Source organism: Alligator sinensis, unplaced genomic scaffold, assembly GCF_000455745.1.
Source record: "Alligator sinensis unplaced genomic scaffold, ASM45574v1 scaffold908_1, whole genome shotgun sequence".
NCBI classification, from domain to species: domain Eukaryota; kingdom Metazoa; phylum Chordata; order Crocodylia; family Alligatoridae; genus Alligator; species Alligator sinensis.
Window position 1 is genome coordinate 678,029 of NW_005842775.1, and position 23,774 is coordinate 701,802.

Consider the following 23,774-nt stretch of genomic DNA (forward strand, 5'->3'; position numbering starts at 1 on the left):
ATGGCCGGAGCCAGATACCTATCCAGCCTTCTCTTAAACACCCCCAAGGTAGGGGAGAGCACCACCTCCCTTGGAAGCCCATTCCAAATTTTGGCCACCCTTATCGTGAAGAAGTTTTTCCTGATATTTAGCCTAAATCTCCTCTCTGTCAGTTTGTGACCACTGTTCCTTGTTACCCCAAGAGGTGCCTTGGTGAACAGAGCATCTCCGATCCCTTGCTGTGTCCCCCTAATGAATTTGTAGGTGGCCACAAGATCACCTCTCAGCCTTCTCTTGCGGAGGCTGAAGAGGTCCAGGTCCCTCAGTCTCTCCTCATAGGGCTTGTTCTGTAAGCCCCTAACTATATGAGTGGCCCTCCTCTGGACCCTCTCGAGTCTATCAACATTCTTCTTGAAGTACGGCGTCCAGAACTGGACGCAGTACTCCAACTGCAGTCTGACCAATGCTACATGGAGGGGAAGTATCACCTCCTTGGATCTATTTGTCGTACATCTGCTGATGCGTGATAAAGTGTGGTTAGCTTTGCTGATGATTTCATCACACTGACGACTCATGTTCATCCACTCTGACTCTGAGATCCCTTTCTGTTTCTGTGCTGCTGAGAGGGTCACTTCCCAGCCAGTAGTTGTGCTGGATATTTTTGCACCCTAGGTGCAGCACTCTGCACTTGTCCTTGTTGTACTATATTCTATTGTGTATTACCCACTTTTCCATCCTGTCCAGGTCTGCCTGCAATCACTCCCTACCCTCGAGTGTTCACTTCATCCCACACTTTAGTATCATCTGCAAACCTGGACAGAGTACACTTCACGCCCACATTCAAGTCACTGATGAAGACATTGAAGAGTACAGGTCCAAGGACCAAACCCTGTGGTACACCACTACCCACATCCTTCCAGGTCTATACAGCCCGTCTGCTACCACTCTCTGGGTGCAACCTCCAAGCCAATTTGCTACCAACTGAATGATCTACCTGCTACGAATCCATGCTGGTTTTCCTCCTGCATTATTCTTCCTGCTGGACTCCCACAAATATGATCCTTCATCTTTTCAAAGACCTTTCCAGGGATGGAGGTGAGACTGACAGGCCTATAATTGGATCCTCCTTCCTCCCCTTCTTGAAAACAGGGACTACATTGGCCCTTTTCCAATTCTATGGAACCTGACCCAAGCACCACGAGCGCTCAGTCGCGCCAGTAGTTCTGCTATGACACCGGCCAATTCCTTCAGTACTCTCAGATACTGCTCATTTGGGCCTGCTGACTTGAACACATCTAGTCCATCCAAGTGACTCTGCACCAAGTCAGCGTCGACAGTTGGTAGGCTTGTGTCCCTCTGATGCCCATCTAAGAACCCATTAGGAGACTTATCTTGAGCCCTGTTCAGGAACACTGGGGCAAAAAAACTCATTGAATAGCTCAGCCCTGTCCCCACTGTCTATCACTAATTGCTCCTTTTTGTTCAGTAGAGGTCCTATGCTGCCCTGCACATTCCTTTTACTCACTACATACCTAAAAAAAGACCTTTTGTTGTCTTTAATTTGTGTTGCCAGCCTCAGCTGTGTAGTTGTTTTGGCCTTTCTAACTGCCTCCCTGCAAGTACAGGCCAAGTATGTATACTCCTCCTTGGTAGCTTCCCCCTGCTTCCACTGCCTATATGCCTTATTTGCCCTTAGGATCCCCTGGATTTCCTTGTTTAGCCAAGGAAGTTTTTTGGCTCCTTTCCCCCTTTTCCCTTGTACTGGGATAGTCTCCCTCTGTGTCTGAACAATCACTTCCTTTAGAAATGACCACCCTTCCTGGAATCCTCTCTCACCAATAGTCTTATCCTGTAGTGTGCCATTGACTAGACTCCTAAGCACACTGAAGTTAGCCTTCTTAAAGTCATGCACTTCCACCCTACTACTTAGCTTACCCACCCTCATTGTCCTCATTATTTTATAGAAATTGTGCATACATAGCCAAATGCTATTTTACCAACATAGGTTCATTATTGCTAGCAAAATGAATATGAGATATGAGGAAGAAAGCAAGGGAAATATGAAATCTCTATAAACTTGAAAATGGTGCAGGTGAAATAAATATGAGACACTGGAAGCCAGGTAAATTTTCAGAAGCAATTAAGAATTAGAAGCCCATGATTCACTGAAAGTCAAATGGGTCTTACCTTCTAAGTCACTTAGGTATTTATAGGTGTTTTACCACTGTTTGTAATGTTCTGTCAAAAATTGTGATTTGGGCAGGAGGACAATAACTGATGTTGATAGTCTGATCCTTGTAGGCTTGCTTAAATATAACCACACAAATGGTTAAATACTGCATATTTGATTGCTTGAAGATTTTTTAAGTCTCTCTCTAACCCTGAAAAATCTAATCCTTATATTTTTATATCCCAAAAAACTGGAAACTTGGTTCTCTCAAGTGCCTGACAATGTTGCTCCTGAACTAGCAACAAAAATAACTTCATAGTGATAAGTAGCATCCTCCTTGCTCAGTGTCAGCTTTTGTTAATCTACCATGTATTGCAATAGCAACAAAAAAGAAGCTAGATGGTGCTAATGCACTGATTTTGTGACTTCACCTTGGTTTGTACTGAGCACAAACATGTCAAGACAAATCACACAAAGATCAGGAAGTTTTGGTGATCTTTGCAGTACTGGAAACTAGATTCTATTTGTTTTATTTTCCCAGTGATAAACAACCTTGTTTTCATAACAGATTATTAAAAATGTAATTCTAACATATCCCCGATAAAGTTCTGAAACTGCTTCCACTTCATCATATCTTGTTATAATACAATACAAGTCTAACAACACAATTCCTTATTGAATTTATGAATACAGATCAGGTAATGCTGATGTAGGGTTGATGGAGGTATAGCTGTTATAATTGTATCTGACTTTGGATATTAGAGTAGCTGAAACCTGCAATGGATATACATGAATGTGGTCAATTGAATACTTCTAGCCATCTTCCCAATCCATGTGGCTCTTCTTGGTTGACTAATGAGCTGACTGGTAGCCACAAGAACTAGTGTCTCATGCACTGGTTCTACTCTACAATAGCATATGCAAAGAAATCTGGAGACCACAGTTCTATTCTCAGCTCTGTCACTGAATGTTTCCCTTCATCTCTTTGTATTTCAGTTCACTCATCTGTAAAACAAAGATAATTATACTTGCCTTTCTTTGTTAAGTGCTTTTAAGTCTACAGATGAAAATGTGGCAATAAAAGCAATAATAAATAATCATTTACCTTTTTCGTTCCTCGTCCAACAGATTCCTCTAAAAGTTTTTTGATGCTTCATAGCCACAGAAGCAGAGAAGAAATATGAACCACGTTCTGTGCTAGAAGACAGATGCCACCCTTGCACTACAAATAATGTTGCCTTCAAAATGTCCCTGCCAGTCACCACTGAGTATGAGACAAAGCTCCCTACATGACTAACAGATTCATTACAATTACTATATACATAAAATATACAGGTGAAAATAATGAAGGCAATTCAAAGGAAAATCTAACTCTGGAAGGATCTCATCTGGGTAGGATTCTTACTTTGGGAGACTAAGTTGAAAAGATGTTCCAACAAAGAAATAACAAAAAAGATAAAACAAAAAGCAGTAATGTGACACATACTAAGAATACAAACAGCAAAGAAGTTTAAATTGTATTAACACATGCAGAATTAAGAAACTTTAAAAAAAAATCAGATTTGGGTATAGCCCTCAATTCTGTAGAATGAGACAGTCTTCTAGGCAGCAGCTCCTAGAGAGATGTGGGTAAAAATATTAAAATGAAACACTGCAAAATAAATCAAAATAAACATTTTTGCAGTGAGAAAAATATGAGCAGTGAAACTTGGAACAAGTTCTGGAGTACTGAGATACTGGACTATACTATACTTTCTAGAGGTCAATCCAAGCAATAATGCTTTGACAAATAACACATTTCATTTCTCAGAATTAAAAAAAAAATCCCCTTTTAGATTCAACTATTATATATTTTTATTCTGAATTCTATTTATTCTTTAAAAATTATGGGAAAAAATAAACAACTGCTCTCTTAATCTTTCTGTTTTGTTCTAAACTGAAAGTGACAGAGCAATACCCTTTGTTAGCCACTAGGCTATACTAAAAGATAATTCAGCTGTTCCAAAATATTTCCCCAGCAAAAATTATCCAGTTTCAAAGCTATCCATTCAATTATGTAAAGAGGTAAATTAAAAGAAAACATATTAGAAGGGAGAATAGTATTTAAATTAAGTTAGGTAGGATAAGTAGGACCAGCATGTCCCCCTTGGGTTCATAACCACACACAATCAAGTGATGATTTAGGATAGGGAAAACTAAATTAGTACATCCTACCTCTTTAACTTAATCATCTAAGCATATAATCCCTTTTCTAATTCAGCTATCACATTTTCATGTGGTTAAACAGTTTTTATGATTGACTTTTTAATATATAAAATGTCTGGTGTCAGAAGTTTGTCTGCGTTTGAGAAATAAATTATAGCAGAAAAAAACTTACTAGAAATGTTAATGAAAATAAAATATTAGGGAAACTGAACTCACTACCTTATAACATTGACACAACACCATGTAACAAGTTTTACAATCTTTAGCAAGTGGAAGGTTGCCACATGTTCTGAACCACAGAAAGAAGGAGCTTAAAAATATCAGAAGTTATTATTGTCATTATTTGCAGTTGTCCAGGAAGAGCCTCATATATCACATGATTGTATAGCACCCATCCAAGAGCAAAATAGAAATGAGATGTCTAAATGTCCTTCAGTTGCTTTTATACTCACAGAAGTCAAAAAAGAAAAGAAAACCCCTAGAAACAACATTAGAAACACCTTGAGGATAAAAAGGTTAATTCATAAGACTAGGTTTATAATGAAGTATATATAATTGTCATTTACTCAGTGACCATTCATTCATGTATTCATTTTATCCAAGAAGCAATTGGATAGTCCTCTTAAATTCTTCATGAACTATCTACTTGGAATAAAACTGTAACAAAGTTTTATGACAGTCTAATAAGTGTGTTATTACGAAGAAATACAGTTGACAACAATAACCTATTTCTCATAAATTAAAACCAACAGTCATGGATAAATTGCAAACTGAAATTTACAATAACGCTGAATCTTTATAAATTTTATTACAAGTTATACAAAGAGATTTTTCAATTCATATAAACAAAACTGTTCCAAGTTTGTAAAACCAGTAGCTAGTAGTCATTATTAGCAGTCATTATTTGTTATTACAAAACAAGGTTTAAAGATGCTGAAGTCCAGGATATAGATTACTTTAATTTTGAATATATTATGAGACAGTCTGGTTACTACTGTGGAATCAAATATTGAACTTAAATGCAAGATATGCACAGTGGACTGGAACAGACTTTGAATTCTTTCAATACATCTCCTTTATCAGTCACAGAAGTCAATCTTAAACAAGTAAGAACAAACCATTCCCAAGCCTACACTGCTTGCCCAGAGAAGAAGGAATTTTAAACTGTAAGTACAGCAATGCTTTGATGCCTCTAAGTCATGATGCACTTCTGCTAAACTGAAAGAATATTGTATTCTCAAATTTAACAGTGCTTCCATTACTATAATTAGCGTCTGCTTATCCAATTGTATAATTAACCCATGCAAAATGTATTGCACTCAAGCTGGTTGTGTGGCAGATATTAAAAAAGTTGGTCGAAAAATGTTTTGAGATGATCAGATGAAATGCATTGCATAAAATGATGTTGCCCTATAATCCAATAGATCATTAATAAATTTGACATTTTTAGTTCCCAGAACAGTACCTAGGAGAATTCAAATGAATTGGTTCATTTGCCATTCAAAAAGATAACAAAATGATGCATCTATGAGAATGAAGAGAACAACATTAAACTAATATTAAGGGTACTGTGCCAAGCAATAAAATATTATAATTAGATATTCCTTTTTAACAGGATCCCTGCTTCATTCAGTGCCCAGGGTGGTGAAACTTACCTAATACCAAGCCCTTTAGCACTTGGATTTCTCTTTACTATTGAATTCAGGGCTGGAGGCTTTACTTACTGCACTATGTAAACTCTATTATAAAAACCGAATTTGATTACTGGCTTTTCTTTGGTACTCCATCCTTTTTAGTGCTTCACAAACATTAGTTTCTTTTTATACCATGCCTATGAAATCAGAAGGCATGATTATGGCCAACTCAGATGGTGGCACAGAAGAATTAAGGTTAAAAGTTTTGGGTGCCCCATTTTAGGCATTTAGGACCTATTTAGCATTAGGTACCTATTAAGCATTCGAAGTGCAGTTCTCAATGACTTCAGTCACAGCTGTGAATGCTCAGCACTTCTGATCAGAGTCCAGATTATTATCATGCTGAGCAGAGACAATCAGGGACACCCAATTAGTGACAATGTGAAAAATGTAGTTTAAGTGATGACTTGCAAAGGAGTACAGAGAAATTAAATATGTTTCTCTGTGTGGCAGAGGTTGGGATAACATCCATTTCTTCAGGGCAGCTTTTAACTGCCTCAAATCATGAGGTTCTCCTTTTATCTCCTTATTTACTCTTGTATGTCTTCCAAATTAATAAACAAGACAAGTCCTACAGCCTCCTTTAAAATAAAACCCTGATTCATCCCCAGAGCAGGTGCATCCTATGCACTGAATCTGAAAGAGTTCCTAGTGAAGAAACAGTATATGGTAATTTAATAAGAGATTGTAATGTGTTCACACAGGGTTGTATGGGAAACAATAATTCTGGCATTTCCCAATTTAAATTTTGCAACTGGAAATGTTGTTATGACAAATTGTTTGCTTATAAATTCTAGGTTAAAATCAAACAATCAAGCACATAAACAAAATTTTCCCTTCATGTAACAATTATTTACAGTTATTAGTTATCAGAAGGGTCAGAAACCTTTAGAGTTTTCTGACCCTTCTGGCCTCTGTCAATTGAGTTAATGGAGTAACTAATAGCAGTAATAGTGTTAATCCTCCACATCTACCAGCTCTGGAGGAGATGAAACAAACACTTTGCTAGTGGGTTTTTACAAGTATTTGCTGACTACAAAAGAAAAGGGAGACAGAAAAGGGAGAAAGAAAAGGTGCCCTTTCAGGCACTGAAAGGGGATGGGCACAAATTCTTCCACCCATTTTGTCCTAAAGTTGATGACCATTCTCCATCCCCTTTAATCTGTCCCAGTCCCATCTCTTCCCCATCCTAGGCACATTAAACCTGCCTCTTCTTGCTTATACAGTACCAGGTATGTCCTCCTGGACACATCAAGTGTTCAGGGTGAGGTTAACAGGAACTTCCAGGTCAGAGAACAGGAAGAAGTAGCCATAAAGACCCTTGCAAGGGCACTAGTAAAAACTTACCTCTTTACAGTAAATGGTTATATATCATTTTTTGTATGCAATAGTAAAAAAATAATTTCCACATTACAAGTCTCAAGCTACTATATGGCACCAGAAGTGGAAGAAACAGTGTGCTGGAAAAGGTAACACAGAAATGCCTGCTATGGAATTTGTGAGTCTGCAAGTAACACTCCCCCAGCACCTGAGAATCTAGGGAATGCTTAAGTGCCTGGAAAAAGTTCAAATAGCAATGTGAGCACATGTAAGAACCACAGGGGGAGATAAATTAGAGAAAAAGCAAAAAATTGCTCTTAACAATTGCAAGCAATGAAGCTATGGATATGTATAATGCCTACCCTACAGAGGGGAAACAGGGAAAGAAGAAAGCCTTGCAGAAATATGTAAATGTTTGAATATCATTCTGTTCCTAGAAAAAAGTCCCCCAAAATTAAGCTGGACAAGCACAGTCATGTGGAAAGTAATAAAGAATGTCAGCAGTGTGGAAACCAGCATGAATAGAGAGAGCCCATCATTTGGGCAAAAACATAGAAGCTGTATAACTGAATCATTATGCTAAAATATGCAAAGAAAGAAGGAACATATATACAGCAAGTACAGAAACAGACTCAGGTGCAGAGAAAGAGGTGTTCCTAAATATCATTCAAAAAGTGCCCCAAAAGTTCAAAGACTGACCAATTAAAATGCAGACAAACAGCACTTACCTTATTTACAAGATAAACATTGGGACAAAAGTAAATGCAATCACAGAAACTGAAATACTGGACGCATCTACATCAGAAGCTACACTGCCGTTACAAAATTATGATGCCACCACTACTGCACAGTAGTAGTGCGACCCACGCACCACCAGGACTGCACAGCAAATACTAAATGACTGTGTAGTATCGCAGTCAGGGGCACATGTAGATGCGCCAGCAGAGATGTAAGGTGTAAAGTCTCTGGAAGATTAAGGGAGGGACCATTCCAGTTCTATGAGAGTGTGCCCTCACACAGATACAAAAGTAAAATGAAAGAACATGAGTTTGTTATGGTATGTGGAGAAAAACAACCAGTTTTGAGTTTGTATGTATGTGAGATACTTGGTCTTATTAAGCGAATGGGTAACATAGGCTAAAACCATATGGCACAAAACCAAATTTGAAGGCATTAATAGCATTATATGAAGATCTATTCACAGGGAAGAGGTGTCTCCCAATGACATATAAAATACAGTTAAGAGTAGATACATAACCAGTGATACATGCTACATGAAAATTCCCATATGCCTTATGAAAACGACTAAAACCAGAACTACAAAACATGGCAGTAAATGGTATCATTAGGAGAATAGAAGAACCAACTGGCTGGGTCCATTCCCTGGTAGTTGTAAAGCAGGGTGGAGTTCTACAGCTGTTTATAGACCCAAAGCAGTTGAACAAAAACATAAAAAGAGAATGCTTTCTCTTACCCACATGAAGTGAGATCAGAGATCACAAGAGCCAAATTCTTCAGGAAATCAGATACATCAGCATGATTTTGGCAGATTCCCTTGGACACTGACAGCTCCAAGTCCTGGACTTTGGAAACTTTGGAAGATACTACTTCTTAAAGTTACCTTTTGGAATATGCTTAGTTCCAGAAGTATTTCATGGCATTATGAGCCAGATGCTAAAGGGTCTAGTGGGTGTGAAGGTCTTTATTGATGACATAATAATATGGGGCAATAGTGTCATTGAATATCAACAATGACTGATAAAAGTACTAGCTATTACAAGAGCTAACAACCTCTAACTGAATAAGAAAGAAGGAAAAAGTATCTAGTTCAATAGAAATAACATATTTGGGCAAGCAACTGACCTCAAAGGGTCAGTTGCTCAACCAATACTTACCTGACGACTCAAAAAGTTTAGGCAATACTGAATATGCCAAAACCAGAAGATAAAAATGGAATTCAAAGATTGCTAGGAATGTTGAATGATGTCAACAAGTTTATTCCTAAGAACACAGCTTTTACGACTCACTTAAGGCATCTTTTCCACAAGGGCATAGAATGGATCTGGATGCCAGAGCATGAAAGTTATTTTAATGATCAAAACAGTAACATCAACCCCAGTGCTACAATTCTTTGACCCATTAAAAGACATCAAACTCTCCACAGATGTTTCAAAACATGGATTGGGAACAATTATCACAGCATCATGAAACTGACTGGTTGCTAGTCTCATATAAATCTAGGGCTATAACAGGTGCAGAAAGATTATATGCACAATTAAAAAAAAAGAAAGATCCTTGACCTGGCTTCTGAATGTACAAGCTTCCATGAATTACTGTATAGATTCACTGCAGAAACAGATCACAAACCACTGTTTATAATATTCAAAAAAAGGTCTTGGGGATGTACGTACTGCTTATGAAATTGCAGAAGAATGGTATGACCCTGCAGTTCCAACCAGGAAACTACTTAGGCTAGGGACAGACATTACACATAAGTCAATTTCAATTATCAGAAACTGGTTTAAACCTGTAACAGAACATAAATTCAGTGCAAATAAACCAGTTTCAAAATGGCTGAAACTGGTTTAAGATAAACCTGGTTGAAAGTAGTATCAGACTTAAGTCATTTGGGTCAACTCGGTTTATGCAAAGTCTGTCCCAGACCTCTTCCTGGTTTAAGTTAAACAAGAGTCCCCCAGCATCCCAGATGCTTTGCAACCCTGGGCAGGGCTCTCTTCTCCAGAAAACAGCCTGGTCCTGCCCCTCTCCTCTCCAGCCAGAGCTTTGCGGAAAACTGCAGGCACAGCAGAGTCTGCCTGGTTTCCCTCGCTGCTCACTGCTCAAGCAGGGATTCCCCCCTTGATCTCATCTCCCACAGCACGGACCTCAGCCCCACAGACTCCAAGCTTGTGGTATGCTAGCCAATGCTGAGAGGTGTCTGTGTACGTCTGTCTCCAATTTCACTGGGACAGGCAGACAGAACAGTGTTTCCTTAGGGATTTTTGGAGCTAATCAACAGGTCAGCTGGTAATGTCCCTCCATTCCTTTCTTGGAAAAGGCTGTTTAAGAAAAGCTTGAACTAATGAAAGAGGCTATTGTTTTGTTGATGGGCTGATAAACACTGACGATTTTATCAGCCCCCTGCTGGTTTGTAGCCCTGTCAGGTTTGCAGACAGTATGAAGAAGCAGGGAGAGGGAGATTGAAAAGCTCAGTATTATCAACAGATGCATGCACTGCACAACCCCCAATTTGCCTCAGAGTGCTAGTTGGGGCTAAGGCTTGGCAACACTCCTCCCCTTTGAGTAGTGAGTGAGGAAAAGCCTGGGAGGGTGCAGGCAGACCTCCCTAATCAGAGAATCCTGCCGGGGCCTGGCCATGCTCCCCCTCAACTCAGCACTATAGAAGGGCAGGGAGGGCTGCACTAGCGCCCCCCAGCTTCTAGCCTGAGCCACTGCAGGCATGTGCCTGTATTTCTTCAGTCCAAAGGCAATGTCTGTGTGGTTGTAAACTGGTTCAACCTAGGCAGGTTAGACTAACCTGCAAAGATTGAATCAATTCAGGCTCAGGCTTTTTGAATGTCTGTCCTTAGCTTTAGTGATGACAGATGTTTTTAAGAGCATACCCTCCATCAAATAGTCCACAACTTTATGATCTGGAGGATGCTGTAATCATATACAGCAAGGGTTGTCAACTGCGGGTATGCATACCCCTGGGGTTCTTGGACCGGTCCTACGGGGTACGCATGGGCAGGCAGGGACGGAGTGCCGCCACCTCCCAGGAGCAGGGCTGAGAAGGGGGGCAAGGGCAGAGGCACCCCTCTGCAGGGTGGAAAAGCTCGCGTGCAGTGGCAGGCGCCGCCCCCCCCCCGCCGCGCGTGCAGTGACGCCCGCCGCCACCCACCAGCCCAATGAACTTCCCCACTGCCCTCATCCCAGCCTGGTGAGCTTCCCCACCCCACCGTGGCCCTGATCCTGGGAGGTGGCAGTGCTCCATCCCCACCTCCCTGCTGCATATCTGGCTGCACGCTACCTCTACCGCCCTCCCCTCCCCCGGCTCGGTGTCGGCCATGCATTACCCTCCTGCCCTGCTCAACGTCTGGCTGCTGGGGGTACTTAGGTTAAAAAGGGTTGAAAACCCTGATATATGGTAATATGATTAAAGCAATATTTAATTCGTGCAATATATCTCAAGGCGTTTGAGATGAACTGGTGGTAGAAAAAACTAAGGATGAAACAGTGCAAGCAATGATACAAGCAACGAGTAAGGATGGGGAAAAAAAATCACCTTTTCCTACCTGTATATCCTCAATATAAAAATGAACTCTCAGTGACCTCAGGTATACTCATAAACGGTACACAGGTTGTGAATCCTTATGTGATGAGAGAGAAAATTTTGGAACAAATACATGAAAGACATCTTGGAATGACCAAATCAAAAAGCAGAGCCAGAGATGTTGTCTTTTGGCCACAGATGAATAGTGATATGAATAATCATGGTGAGGAGGTATGATCCACATCAGAATTACAGGGATGCCCAGCAAAAAAAGAACCAAAGATAATTTATGAGCAACTTGCTATTCCCTGGGATGAAGTAGAAATTGACCTATTCAGCTGGGAAGATATAACCACCTGATTATAATGGCCTATATACATTCATTTCCCAGAAGTAGTGATGCTTGAAAATACCACAGCAACAACAGCAATCAGACACATTCAATCTATATTTGCATGGCATGGCATTCCAAGAAACTGTAAATACTAACAATGGACCACAGTTCATGAATAGGGAATTTTGAGACTTTGTTCAAATGAATGATTTTGTCATGAGATCTCCAGTGCCAAATACCCTCAAGGAACTGGGTTGGAAGAAAGTGGAGTATGCATTCATAGATTCATAGATGTTAGGGTCGGAAGGAACCTCAATAGATCATCGAGTCTGACACCCTGCATAGGCAGGAAAGAGAGCTGGGTCTAGATGAACCTAGCTAAATGCCTATCTAACCTCCTCTTGAAGCACCTGAAATGCATTTGTTTGGCTGGAATGGGGGAGTAAGGGTTGGGATTTCCGCTGCCGAGCGAGAGAGACAGACAAAAGCTTGTGTCAAGGGCTGACTTTCAATAGATCGCAGCGAGGTAGCTGCTCTGCTACGTACGAAACCCTGACCCAGAATCAGGTCGTCTACGAATGATTTAGCACCGGGTTCCCCACGAACATGCGGTGCGCTGCGGGTGAGAGGCGGCTCCGTTCCGACCGCTCTCCGGTCCCGCCACGAACGGCTCTCCACACCGGGGCCTGCCCCCCGGGCGGGGGGCGGCCGGCTATCCGGGGCCAACCGAGGCTCCGCGGCGCTGCGGTATCGTTACGTTTAGGGGGGATTCTGACTTAGAGGCGTTCAGTCATAATCCCACAGATGGTAGCTTTGCCCCATTGGCTCCTCAGCCAAGCACATACACCAAATGTCTGAACCTGCGGTTCCTCTCGTACTGAGCATTGTGAAGAACCTGCTAAAAACATAAAGAAGGAGAAGATCCTTACCTGGCACTACTCAACTACAGAACTACACCATTACAATGTGGAAAGTCACCTGTGGATCTTCTCTATAACAGGTGTACAAATACTTGATTACCTGACATGGGCTAGAAATGAAGAGTGACAAAGGAGTCTGAAAAGTACTGAAAAGACTGGGAAAGTACAGAAGTATCATTTCAACACAACAGCAAGGCCACTCCCACAGGTAAAAAACAAAAGATTCTGTGTGAATTTGGCAAGATGGACACTGGCTAGTTAAAGCTACTGCAATCAAAGAGGAATCAACTTGCCATACTTGGTGATCAAAGATGAAGGTCCAAATCTTAAGAAGGAATCAGACTCTCTCAAAATAGCTGAGAACAAGGCTGATCTGAGTGAAATAGGAACAGAGACACCAGTTGAAAATAATTTACAAGTTGAGCCAGAATGTGACCCAGGACACTGAATGTTCAAATGCAGACAAGAATTTAGGCAAAAAGGGGATGCAACAAGGTACAGCAGGAAAATTGCTGAAACAGCCCAAGAAATTGATCAAGACATGTTAGTTTGAGTTTGTAATAGTTATCTTAATGTTATGGATCTATTTTTAATTTTATAAAAAGGGAAAGATGTGACACATAGTAAGAGTGGTAGATAAAACGTTTACTTCCTGTAGGAGCCATGATGTGCTTTTGCAATTAGGATGAGGACTTAATGTACAGCTTCAAAACTAAATGTTGAAAGAGCAAAGCACTGCTAAATTGTTTCCATAAAACAAACACCTTTGAACAGAAATATGAGACCTGAGAAGAAAGGAAATTTTGTATTATAAATCCCACCATTCACTTATAAAATGTATCTTATTTTAGTGGAAATTATGTGCCTCCTATATATCAAGATTTTCTTTTTAATTATAAAGTCTGAAAGCCTAACATTCGAGAACAGTTATTGTAAATGAGACTACATTTTTACTCTAGCATTTTATAATTAGTGGGTGTAAATTGCCTTTACATCTTGCAAATCATTTGAACGATCTGTTATTCCAGATGATTCTAGACTATTTAAAAGCCAGCACATGGCACACTACAGTAGTTTGGAAACTGTTGTACATTTTATACTGGTTTCTAAACCTTCACATCTTTGCAATACTATCATACATGGAAAAAATGTGGGAACAGTTTTGGAACTAAATAAAATAGAAAGGAGTTCACAAAGTGGCTACTCACCCACAGTGCTTCATATGTGGTGGCTTATCCATTCTCACTGCTAGTTTAATCTTCAAGTCAGTGTCCTGACTGTTTTTGGGGACTATCATTTTATGCAACTCAGGTGACTTTGAGCTATTGGATGTTGGATACAATATTACCTGTAAATCATAAAATAAACACATTTTATTGCATTGGTACTCAAATTCTCCTGGAGTCTACTGACCGGCTGAGAGTTTCATCACACCTTTTCCAATTTGTAAAGAGATTGGAAAATCCAAGACACAGCTAATAAACCATTGACTCCATCTCATAACAGCAGATGGGCTTTCAAAGTGGACTAATTTATTTCCTGACAAATGAGTGTTTTCATATTATCAGATAACAAGTTTTTCTCCTTTGCTACTTCATTCTGAATTAACAGCTCAACAGGCACCAGCAGAACTGACAGATGAGAAATGCTCATGTAAAATTAAGCAAAAGCATCTAGACTCTTAACTTCACTCAGTACCCCACAGGGAACATGCCTAGTGAAATGATGTGCAGTGGTATTATACAATAGATAACCCTCTTCAGTAGTGAAATTAATTAGCTGAATGAGCACAGCAGATATATGGTCTCTATTACCATATTGTATGAAATATGGTCTCTTCATTACTCATTCAAAAACAATAATGAAAATCCATGATAGTAATATCATCAAACTTAGAGACTGTCTAGTCCATCTTGTTGCAAGTGCAACAGTACGTTAAGTACTTTGCTGTCTGTATACTTTATGTAAAATACCACATTAATGGATCTATAGTAATGACATACAATTAGCAAAACTACTGAATTTTTATCTCAAATCAGTGAAAGAAGTTTTGCTGCAAACTGTCCAAAACAAAAATATTTTTAAACAGGTACAATTTTCTAATATATTTTTACATAGAAATAAGCAGTTTTGACTATAACAAAACCATGTAGTGGCTAAATAAGATCAGAAACCTAGAGATGCTATATGGGTGTTACTAATCACATTTTGCTTCAGTTCTTCAATCCCATTAATGCTAGAGCCCTTGAACAGAGCATTTTCTAGCATTAATATCTCATTAATGTTAGCCCTTAAGCTGAATATTGTGGCCTCGTGCAGTCAGTTTGTTCAGGCCTATCACCACCAAGGAACAGAATTCCAAAATAGAAACAGGACCCTGTAAAAACCATGTACTCTACCTCTTTGGTACCACTGCTACATAAAAATCTATCATAACATCAACTGTTTTCATTATTTTATAAAACAGAGTATATATAAATATGATACAATGCATAACATACTATAAACACTTTTCTGTGTAATTTTGAAAAGTTCAAATGAGGATTTAAGAATTCTCTAGGAAAGAGTAAGTGTAAAGGATGCTTTCCAAGACAAGAAAATTATAATAGTACTGTAATTATATCCTAACCCTCTGCAATACTAAGGGCTCTCAACTTACAATATGTTTCACCATAGCATTATGCTATGGTACATAGCACTGGTAACATCAATTGCTTCAATGAAGAAGAAAAACAACCATGATAAATCATCACATGAATGTGTTTTAAGTGTGAGAATTTCATAGCACTAGTGGTAAAAGTAACTTGCTTAGTTCTGTTAAGTAGGTGTAATTCTTTTTAAAGAACTAGTAAACTAATTGTATGTCTCAGTGTTAGGTACTTAGGAGAACTGCTTCAACTGTTCAAAACCAAATGTTATTTTGGTCCCTAAGGAAGCAAACAGATTTTCATTTAATGTAAAATTCATCCCTTAAATAAATGTTCTAAGCCACTATGAATAAGAATACAGTAGGATTTGGGTTCTGCTCATTGGGCATAAGAAATGATTTCTTGGTTTCTTTTCCTTTTAAGCAGAGACTATGTAAACAGCATTATTATTCCTTCCTTGCATTTAATGACTTCATATATATTGAGGCATTCATGCAGAACAGTAGGTAATAATATGAGTGTCCTTCCCACCCCTTCCATAGGCTGTAGTTACTACTGTCCTGTAACAACTTAAGTCTGGCAAAATTTCTCTCATCTTGGTTTTTGTTGTTTGTTTTTTTCTAAGTTTGATGTAAACTCAAACAGACATGCTTGTTGTTAATTCATATTTATTCTGGTAGTTGTTACTGTATTTTAAGAAGTGTTATCATAGAATCATAGAAAATTAAGGTTGGAAGGGACCTCAGGAGGTCATTTAGTCCAATGGTTCTCAACCTTTTTTGTACCAGGACCCATATGTAAACATTAATGGCCAGTCCTGAACCAGCACTCCTCACTCCCGACCCACTGCTCTCTGCCCCAGGCCTCAGCTCCCCAGTGTGTGGGGCAGGAGGTGACTGTAGGGCATGGGGGTCCCCAAGCAGCCCCTTGCAAGCTGGAACTCTGCCAGCCTTCAAGGGACAAGCCACGGTTTTCCACATTTTTCTCCTTTAAAGGAGAATCCATTATTACAGTTTACGGATCTTTTTTTAAGTTTGTTCATGACCCTTTCATATATTCTTGTGACCCACTTTTGGGTTGTGACACGCTGATCTAGTCCAAACCCCTGCTCAAACCAGGACCATCCCCAAGTATATCTTCCCAGCCAAAGCTTTGTCTAGCTGGGTTTTAAAAATCTCCAAGGATGGAGATTCCACCACCTCTCTGGCTTGCCTGTCCCAGTGCTTTACTACCCTCCTACAACTGTCCTCCCATTGCTGCAATGATAAGTAAATCTCTGGCACAACTCTTTGTGTACTAAATGAAGTGCAGACAAAAACCATTAATGTAACCAGCAGTACATTTGTGCTGGGAGAAAAGCACTTGCTCTGACACAAAAAGAATACTGTATGGATGTTCAAGAGACTTCTTGTGGAAGAGAACTGTATCTCCCACGAGAAGCTGGACCAGATTCCCTCCTCCTTATCTAACTTGAATGGCTGTACACTTTTCTCAGGTGTGGAGGACACCTGATATCCCACAGTCCTCTGCTCTTTCCCCAACAGAAAGGGAGGGAGGGAGAGCACTGGCTCCCTGACAGCCTGCTCAGGGGTAAGCTATCAGGGGGTCTTGTGGAGACCCTTCCCTGAAAAATTACTCCTCCTCCTCCCCTCCTCAGCTGACTGGCAAGCAGGGGTGGGGGAGGCAGGGGTGGGAATACCCTGCAGGGGAAAACCAACAGGTTCCTCAGGCAGGAGAATGGCCTTGCTCTGCCGCCAATTCGCTGACTGGTAGCAGGGGGGCCTTCTCCTGCAGTGGGAATCCTCCTGGAAGTGGTTCCTGTGGTGGCAGAATGCCCCTGCCTCTCCCCCGCTACTCTGTGTCAGTCAGTGCATTGCTGGGAGAGAGAAGCTGCAATGCTGGGCAGGGCAGCAAGGGTCATGGGGCCTGACTGCAGCAGCCGAATGCTTCCCATTGCCTCCTTCCCCCCACACAGTCTGGTTAGCTGGGAGGAGTGCAAGGAGTAGGCACTATGCTTCCTGTGGCAGGAAGTGGGAGGTTCTCACCACGGGAAAATGGCCCCCTCCTGCCAATCAGCTGATTAACAGGATGGGGGGGAGGGGGGGAGCATTCTCTCAGGATCAGAAATCCCCAGCTGTCTGTGGCAGCCACTGTTTTATCAGCATCTCCCAATAGCAACTGACAGCCTGCTTCCTTCCCAGGCAGGCTGTCAATGAATAGGCTCCCCTATGGCCAGAGGCAGCTTAAGGATCAGCCCTCTGGTGTCCTATGGCTGGACAGATCACTTGTGAAGGTCTCCAGCCAGGTGACTGGAACACATGTATGATCCAGCGCCTGGGCTATTTTCTATTAGTAAGAAAGGAGGTCACATGACATTTCTTCATCATGCAGCAAACACAGGATGGCAGAAGTAGATGTGGCACCTTTTCATGACTCTAAGCACAGTCTGATGTGATAGAGTCCTGATCTCTATTTCAGGGATAGTTGAAGTGATTTGCACAAGGCCACCCAATTAGTCAGTGGCAGAGCTAGGTTAGCACTCAGGACCTTCTAAATCTGCTCATTTTTTTCCAGATCATAAGGCAATAAGGAGAAAATTAAGGGATGAGGAAGAGGAGAGAGAGAAGGGGGAGAGCCTATACATTCAGATTCCATATTTTCTCACATACATGTTCAAAAATAAGATATGCACCTTGTTTTTCAAAGTCAGAATGAATAAAATAATATTTTTTCTTAAGTAACTGAGTGGCAGAAGCGAAGCAGCCAAGCAAGCTCATTATTCTGCTCCTTGTGGCTTGCATGCAGACTTTACTTTTGCTCTTGCCTGGCTGAAGCTTAAACTGCTGTTACTGTATTTTATTGCATATAATACACACTCCAATTTGCAGCTGCTTTTTTTGGGAAATTGGTGTGTTATAGGCAAGAAAATATGGTATTTGAAAAACTAGTCAATTGACATAGTCAACCTTAATTCTGATATTAACTTCTCAGTCCTTGATTTAGCAAGTCTAAACCCCCCAAAATTAAGTGTTTTCTCTTCAGTTAAAAAAATATCCTGGGAAATTTCAACTCCAAGTATCTTCTTGGCAGACCTGTAGCTCATTGCCACATTTCAAATCTTTAGATTTACTACACAGAACTCTACAGGTTGTGCTACCTTCTGTGTAATCCAGCACCTCAGGCAGATGACATCTACATGTTGTTCATGGGTGCCAGAAAAGGGATCTTTAAAGGCACAGGACAGGCTCTGTGCTGTCTCTTTGTGTCTGAATGTGCTAGTCTGTCCTGGAACAGTTGGGGCAGCCATTACAGGGGAAGTCTGGCCTCTCCGCCGGAGCAGGTTCAGTCTTTGAGAATGGCAGATGTACAGTCTCCTAGGAGCTGAGAAAGCAATCCTGGATGTTCTTTGCATGCTTCAGTGCTAAAGAGAAATATCTGTTGAGTCTGTGTGAGCTGTAATTTTTAAAAGTTTATGGCTTGGCCAGAATGGGGCAGCTTTTCCACAGGAAAAGCAAATGCTTGTCTTAAAGGCTGCACTTGCCACATTTAAAGTTTTGGTCCCAAGGACTGGAGCTCTATAACCTTTCATAGAAAAAGTCACCTATTAAAAATAGGGACTTATAATGTCAGGCAACGCTAGTAATAGCTGCTGCTACCAGATTCACCTATCCTACAACACTATAACCACACAGCATCTCATTGCAAAAAAATTGAAATATTGCACCATGAGCTACCCAAATATATCTATAATACATATTATAAGCGATCGTAGAATCTGCTCTGAAAATATGCAAATATAACATGTAAAAATATTTAAATATTATTGCAAGATAATAGGAATAGTTGGAGTACCTTATATAAGAACATTGAAGGAATTTAACATTTTAGAATTGAGACCGCATTTTTATGGATCTTATGCTGCATAGCAGTTAACTAACTTTTTAAAATTATATTTTAATTATGTTTTAATTAATGTATATCTGTGTTTTTTTTAAAGTTTCAATACTTTACTATGATGTAAACATGTGTATATGCATCTGGAACAGAAGAAGTAGAGATTGTTTCAGTAAAACCTTTTCACCTTTTAAAACTGAATATTAGAAAATAAAATCTAAAGATAACTGAAGCATGAGATGTGTGATAAAATGTACATGTGAATACACCCTATAGATATAACTTTAGTATACTGAGTAACTGAGGAAGGCAGGAAAGAGAAAAATAGTTGAATGGTTTATTAAAAGCAATACTTTTTCACTGTTTGTGAACAATTTTTTAAAATTGTTTTGTTACAGGCTTACTTTCAATGTTTAAATCCACAATGTGAATTAAGTTACCTAGTTATAACCTCCATGACCTGTTTTATAAGTGCCAATGCATTCTCTGCATCTTCCCTCTTCAATAATGGGGGTAGAAACCACCTGTAAGGCTTTTTGTTATAAGACGTATGTCTACGAAGCCCACTCTACACATTACAATTACGATGTAATTAACCAGTTAATCAGCCCTTAAATTGTGACCCAGCTACATGTTCAACCAATTAATAGCGTGATAAAACAAGCAATAATCTACAAGGTTATTCCACAAAAAAATGTGTAATAACCTTGTAGCTTGCTCTAATCATGCCATTAATTGAACAGGTGGCCAGGTGCTTCCCTGTGGCTGGAAGCCCCATTAACCGAGGGGCTCCCACTCACTGTCAGCCTTGCATCTCACAAGGCTCACATCAGTGGCAGTGTACTCCTTGCAGCTGCCACTGCAAGTCCTGCAGCCCATGCTAGCTACATGACTTGGCAGCAGGGGCAGCATAGGGAACACTGCCTCCGCTGCATGCCCTGTCAACTGCAGGACTCAAAGCAGTGGGAGCTGGTGTAGGCAGGATGATCCTGGGCTCCCCCTGCACTGGTGATAAGGCATGATGGGATCTAATGTATAATCCCACAATCACATCTCCTGCCACGCATGTGTGGCTTGGCAGGAGGTGCAACTGTGTTGATCATGTATTAGATCCCATTGTGCCTTTACCTACATGGGTAGAGGGGCCCTAAGTTTTCATAAAAATTTCCTTCTTCATTACAGTTATGCAGTTCATTTTATTCTTACTTTATTATTATAATAGTTGCAGCAGTAAAGTAAAAAACAAATGATAAGCCATCATTCTAGTTTAATGTACAAGGAAATATACCCAGATATGTAATCTTCATTCGGAAAATCACTTGAATTATTTACAACTAGATCATTATATGCCAGCCATGGGCACTGTGTTGCATGGGGCTAAATTATTCTAAGGAAAATTTCAAACAACAGAAGAGGATACTTTGATAAAATGTCTGGATTTATAATATCTAGAAAATATGTCAGATTTAGTTCATCTTAGTCATAAAGGGTTACCGTACTTACCATTTGTCTTCCAAGTTTTTAACAAATATAATACCCAGGTCTAGAGAAGGACCCAAATGTTATAGTGGATTACAAGTTGAATATGCATCAACAGTATTATACTGTTGCAAAAAGCTAAGGACAAACTGTGATGCAGTAACAGGAGTGTCACGTGGAAGTCACAGGAAATGATTCTTTCACCCCACTGAGTTTTGGCAAGACCTAAACTCAAGCATTGCACATCTAGGTTGGGGCACCACATTTCAAGAAAAACGGAAAGGTCAGGAAGAGCCGGAGGAGAACAAAATAAATAGTTCATAGGATTATAGCAGCGTTTCCTAACCGGTGTGCTGCGGCACACTGATGTGCCATCGGACATGAGCAGGTGTGCCACGGAATTTTGGAAACATCACAGAAATAAATGAATAAATGAACACTCTGTCCATAACACTCTTGGGGGACGTGGTTCCTGGTGGGGTGTAGCTTCAGCCAGTGCCATGAACCACCCTTCCCCACCCCCGCTCCGTGGAGTGGCGGCAGCGCGGGGTGGTGGGTGGTGGTGGCGGCCATATTATCTTTTGGGGGGAGGGGGAGGTTTGCAGCAATTTTTTTATTTATGTAGGTGTGCCGTGGGATGGGAAAGGCTGGGAAATGCTGGATTATAGGGAAGCAGGGCTGGAAGGAAGATGATCTAATGCAGCCCCCTGCTCAAGGCAGGAGCATTCCTAATTAAATTATTTCAATCAAGTGTCTGTCTACACTGTTGTTGAAAATGTCCCAGGATGGAGATCCCATAGTTTCTCTGGTATCCTACTCCAATACTTGACCACCCCCAGAGTCAAAAAGTTCCTCCTAATCTCCAACCTAAAATTTCCTCTGCTGCAGTTTGATGCCATTGCTCCTAGCCTTGTTTCTTATGGCCACCAAGAAAAGCCCATCTGTATTCTTCTATAATTGCCCTTCAGGTATTTTAAAATGGATCAAATTCCTCCTTAGTGTTCTCCTCTCAAAGGACTAGAAAATGTATGACACATACAAACAGGTTGGAAGAATCAGAATGAGGTAATTTAGACAAGAGAAGACACAGAAAATATTTGACAAAGGTCTTCAAACCCAAAATGTTTTGTTACAGGAAGGATGGTGATCAATTGTTCCTTGTGTCTGCAGGGGAAAGGAGAAGAAATGGGTTGAAATTGCAATAAGGGAGAGTTAGGTTGAGTATTAGAAGAGTGATTAAGCACTAAGGCAGATTACTTATAGACAAATCTGTCATTGGAACTTTTGAAGTGCTAGTGAGACAAATATTTGTCTGGAATGACTAGACAGGGATGTTCCTGTCCTGAGTAGGCAGATGAACTAAACTTTTGGAGCTTCCTCCCAGATCAGTTTCCTATGATTCTATATCTGATGAATTATTAATATCCTTGTGTTTTTCTGTGGTGCTTATATATAGTGTAATATCCTCCCAAACATTACTCTATTTTCACAAGACACCTATGTATAGGGGCAGCTGTATTATTTCTTCTTATTTATCATAAAACCTGAGGTACAAACACACTAAATTTAAAAGTGTTCATGTGTTCTGGGTGACCAATGTGAGATGCATAATTCCCTTTTTTTTTTTTTAAAAAAAAAAGAGTCCTTAGCATATTATAGTACAAAGGCAGTTCTCAAAAACGTAAGTTTCAGCTCAGCCCTAGGGGGCTTACAGATGTGAAAGAAGAAAACAAAAAAAAACAGTGTTTTACTTTCAGCGTGGCATGCCCCCGTGTCAATTGCAGTGCATGCCTAGAAGATGCATTGAGTTGATTTGACCTGGCTCACTCGATGTCTGTATAGATCGCACACTTCCGTGATTCATCTATTCAATAGAAGTACCAAAAAGCCCCACTGAAGCATGCGATATATACGGGTGTTGGGCCAGACCCATGTAAAACTGACATGCTTCCTCTTCTGGTAAAGCACTGCTTTTGTGGGGGTTTTTCCCCCTCTGTTTGTCAGTGGCCAAAATGGTTACCCATTAGATGCGAAGTATATAGTTGATGGCCATCTTTAAAGAATGTGGTTTAAGTGATTTCCTAAGCATCAGGGAGAAAGTCTGTGGCAGAAGGAGGGACAGAATCCATTTGCTGCAGAGTTGCATCCAACTACCCTAACATTAAGATCATTCATTCACTCCTTGTACCATTCACTAAAGTGAATTTTTAAAGTATTGAAGTTAAAGTGAAACCAAACTAACTCTATCATGGAGAATCACACTGACTTCTGATTCTAGTCTCTTGGCTCAGCCTGTTACAGGGCTCTACTTAAATCCCTATTCAGCCCCAGTTCCAGTCTCTCTCAGAGTTCCAGTCCCAGTTCTATCTATTATTTCTTATCTGAGTCTATCCCTTTCACTTTATTCTTGTCCCCTGCACAACATCTTCTCCCCTGCACACTGGGGAGCCTGCAGGTGACACCAGCCACCATGCCACCAGCTCAGCCCATAATTAAATAATCTGGGTCAAGGTTTCACAGGCAGTCTGTAACAGACCTAGAAAAAGAAAAGTCATTTTCCTTGACTAATGCATTCTGTGCTCCAAGAACAAGACACTTTTCTTTTCTGTAAACTAAAACATGTGTGCGCACACACACACACACAATGGTGCCCTGATACAAGGCCATATATTCCTTTATTTATATTCTTTTGGGAGTTTATCTTGCAACAAAATTATTTTACATTTTTCCACTATAATGTTTGAAAAATGAACACATTCCAACCAAAGTAGGGAGTGTGGGTAAATTCAATGGTATTAAAACTGTCACCCAGTGTTATTCTGCACTTGTGACTGTAACATTGAGTGAATCATTCCTAT

General features: G+C 40.3%; 1 protein-coding gene across 16 annotated transcripts in view; it reads right to left on the bottom strand.

The window, feature by feature from the left end:
• CADPS2 (calcium dependent secretion activator 2) overlaps window positions 1-23,774 on the bottom strand; it is a 275,391-nt gene that overhangs the window by 225,374 nt on the left and 26,243 nt on the right. For 13 of the 16 annotated variants that reach the window (XM_025216937.1, XM_025216935.1, XM_025216931.1 and 10 more), the window contains exon 3: window positions 14,104-14,243. In XM_025216937.1, coding sequence (XP_025072722.1) covers window positions 14,104-14,243 — 140 coding nt within the window. Of the gene's footprint in view, window positions 1-3,254; window positions 3,356-14,103; window positions 14,244-23,774 lie in introns of those variants that run through there. The other 3 variants (XM_025216941.1, XM_025216939.1, XM_025216940.1) reach the window with 2 other exon arrangements.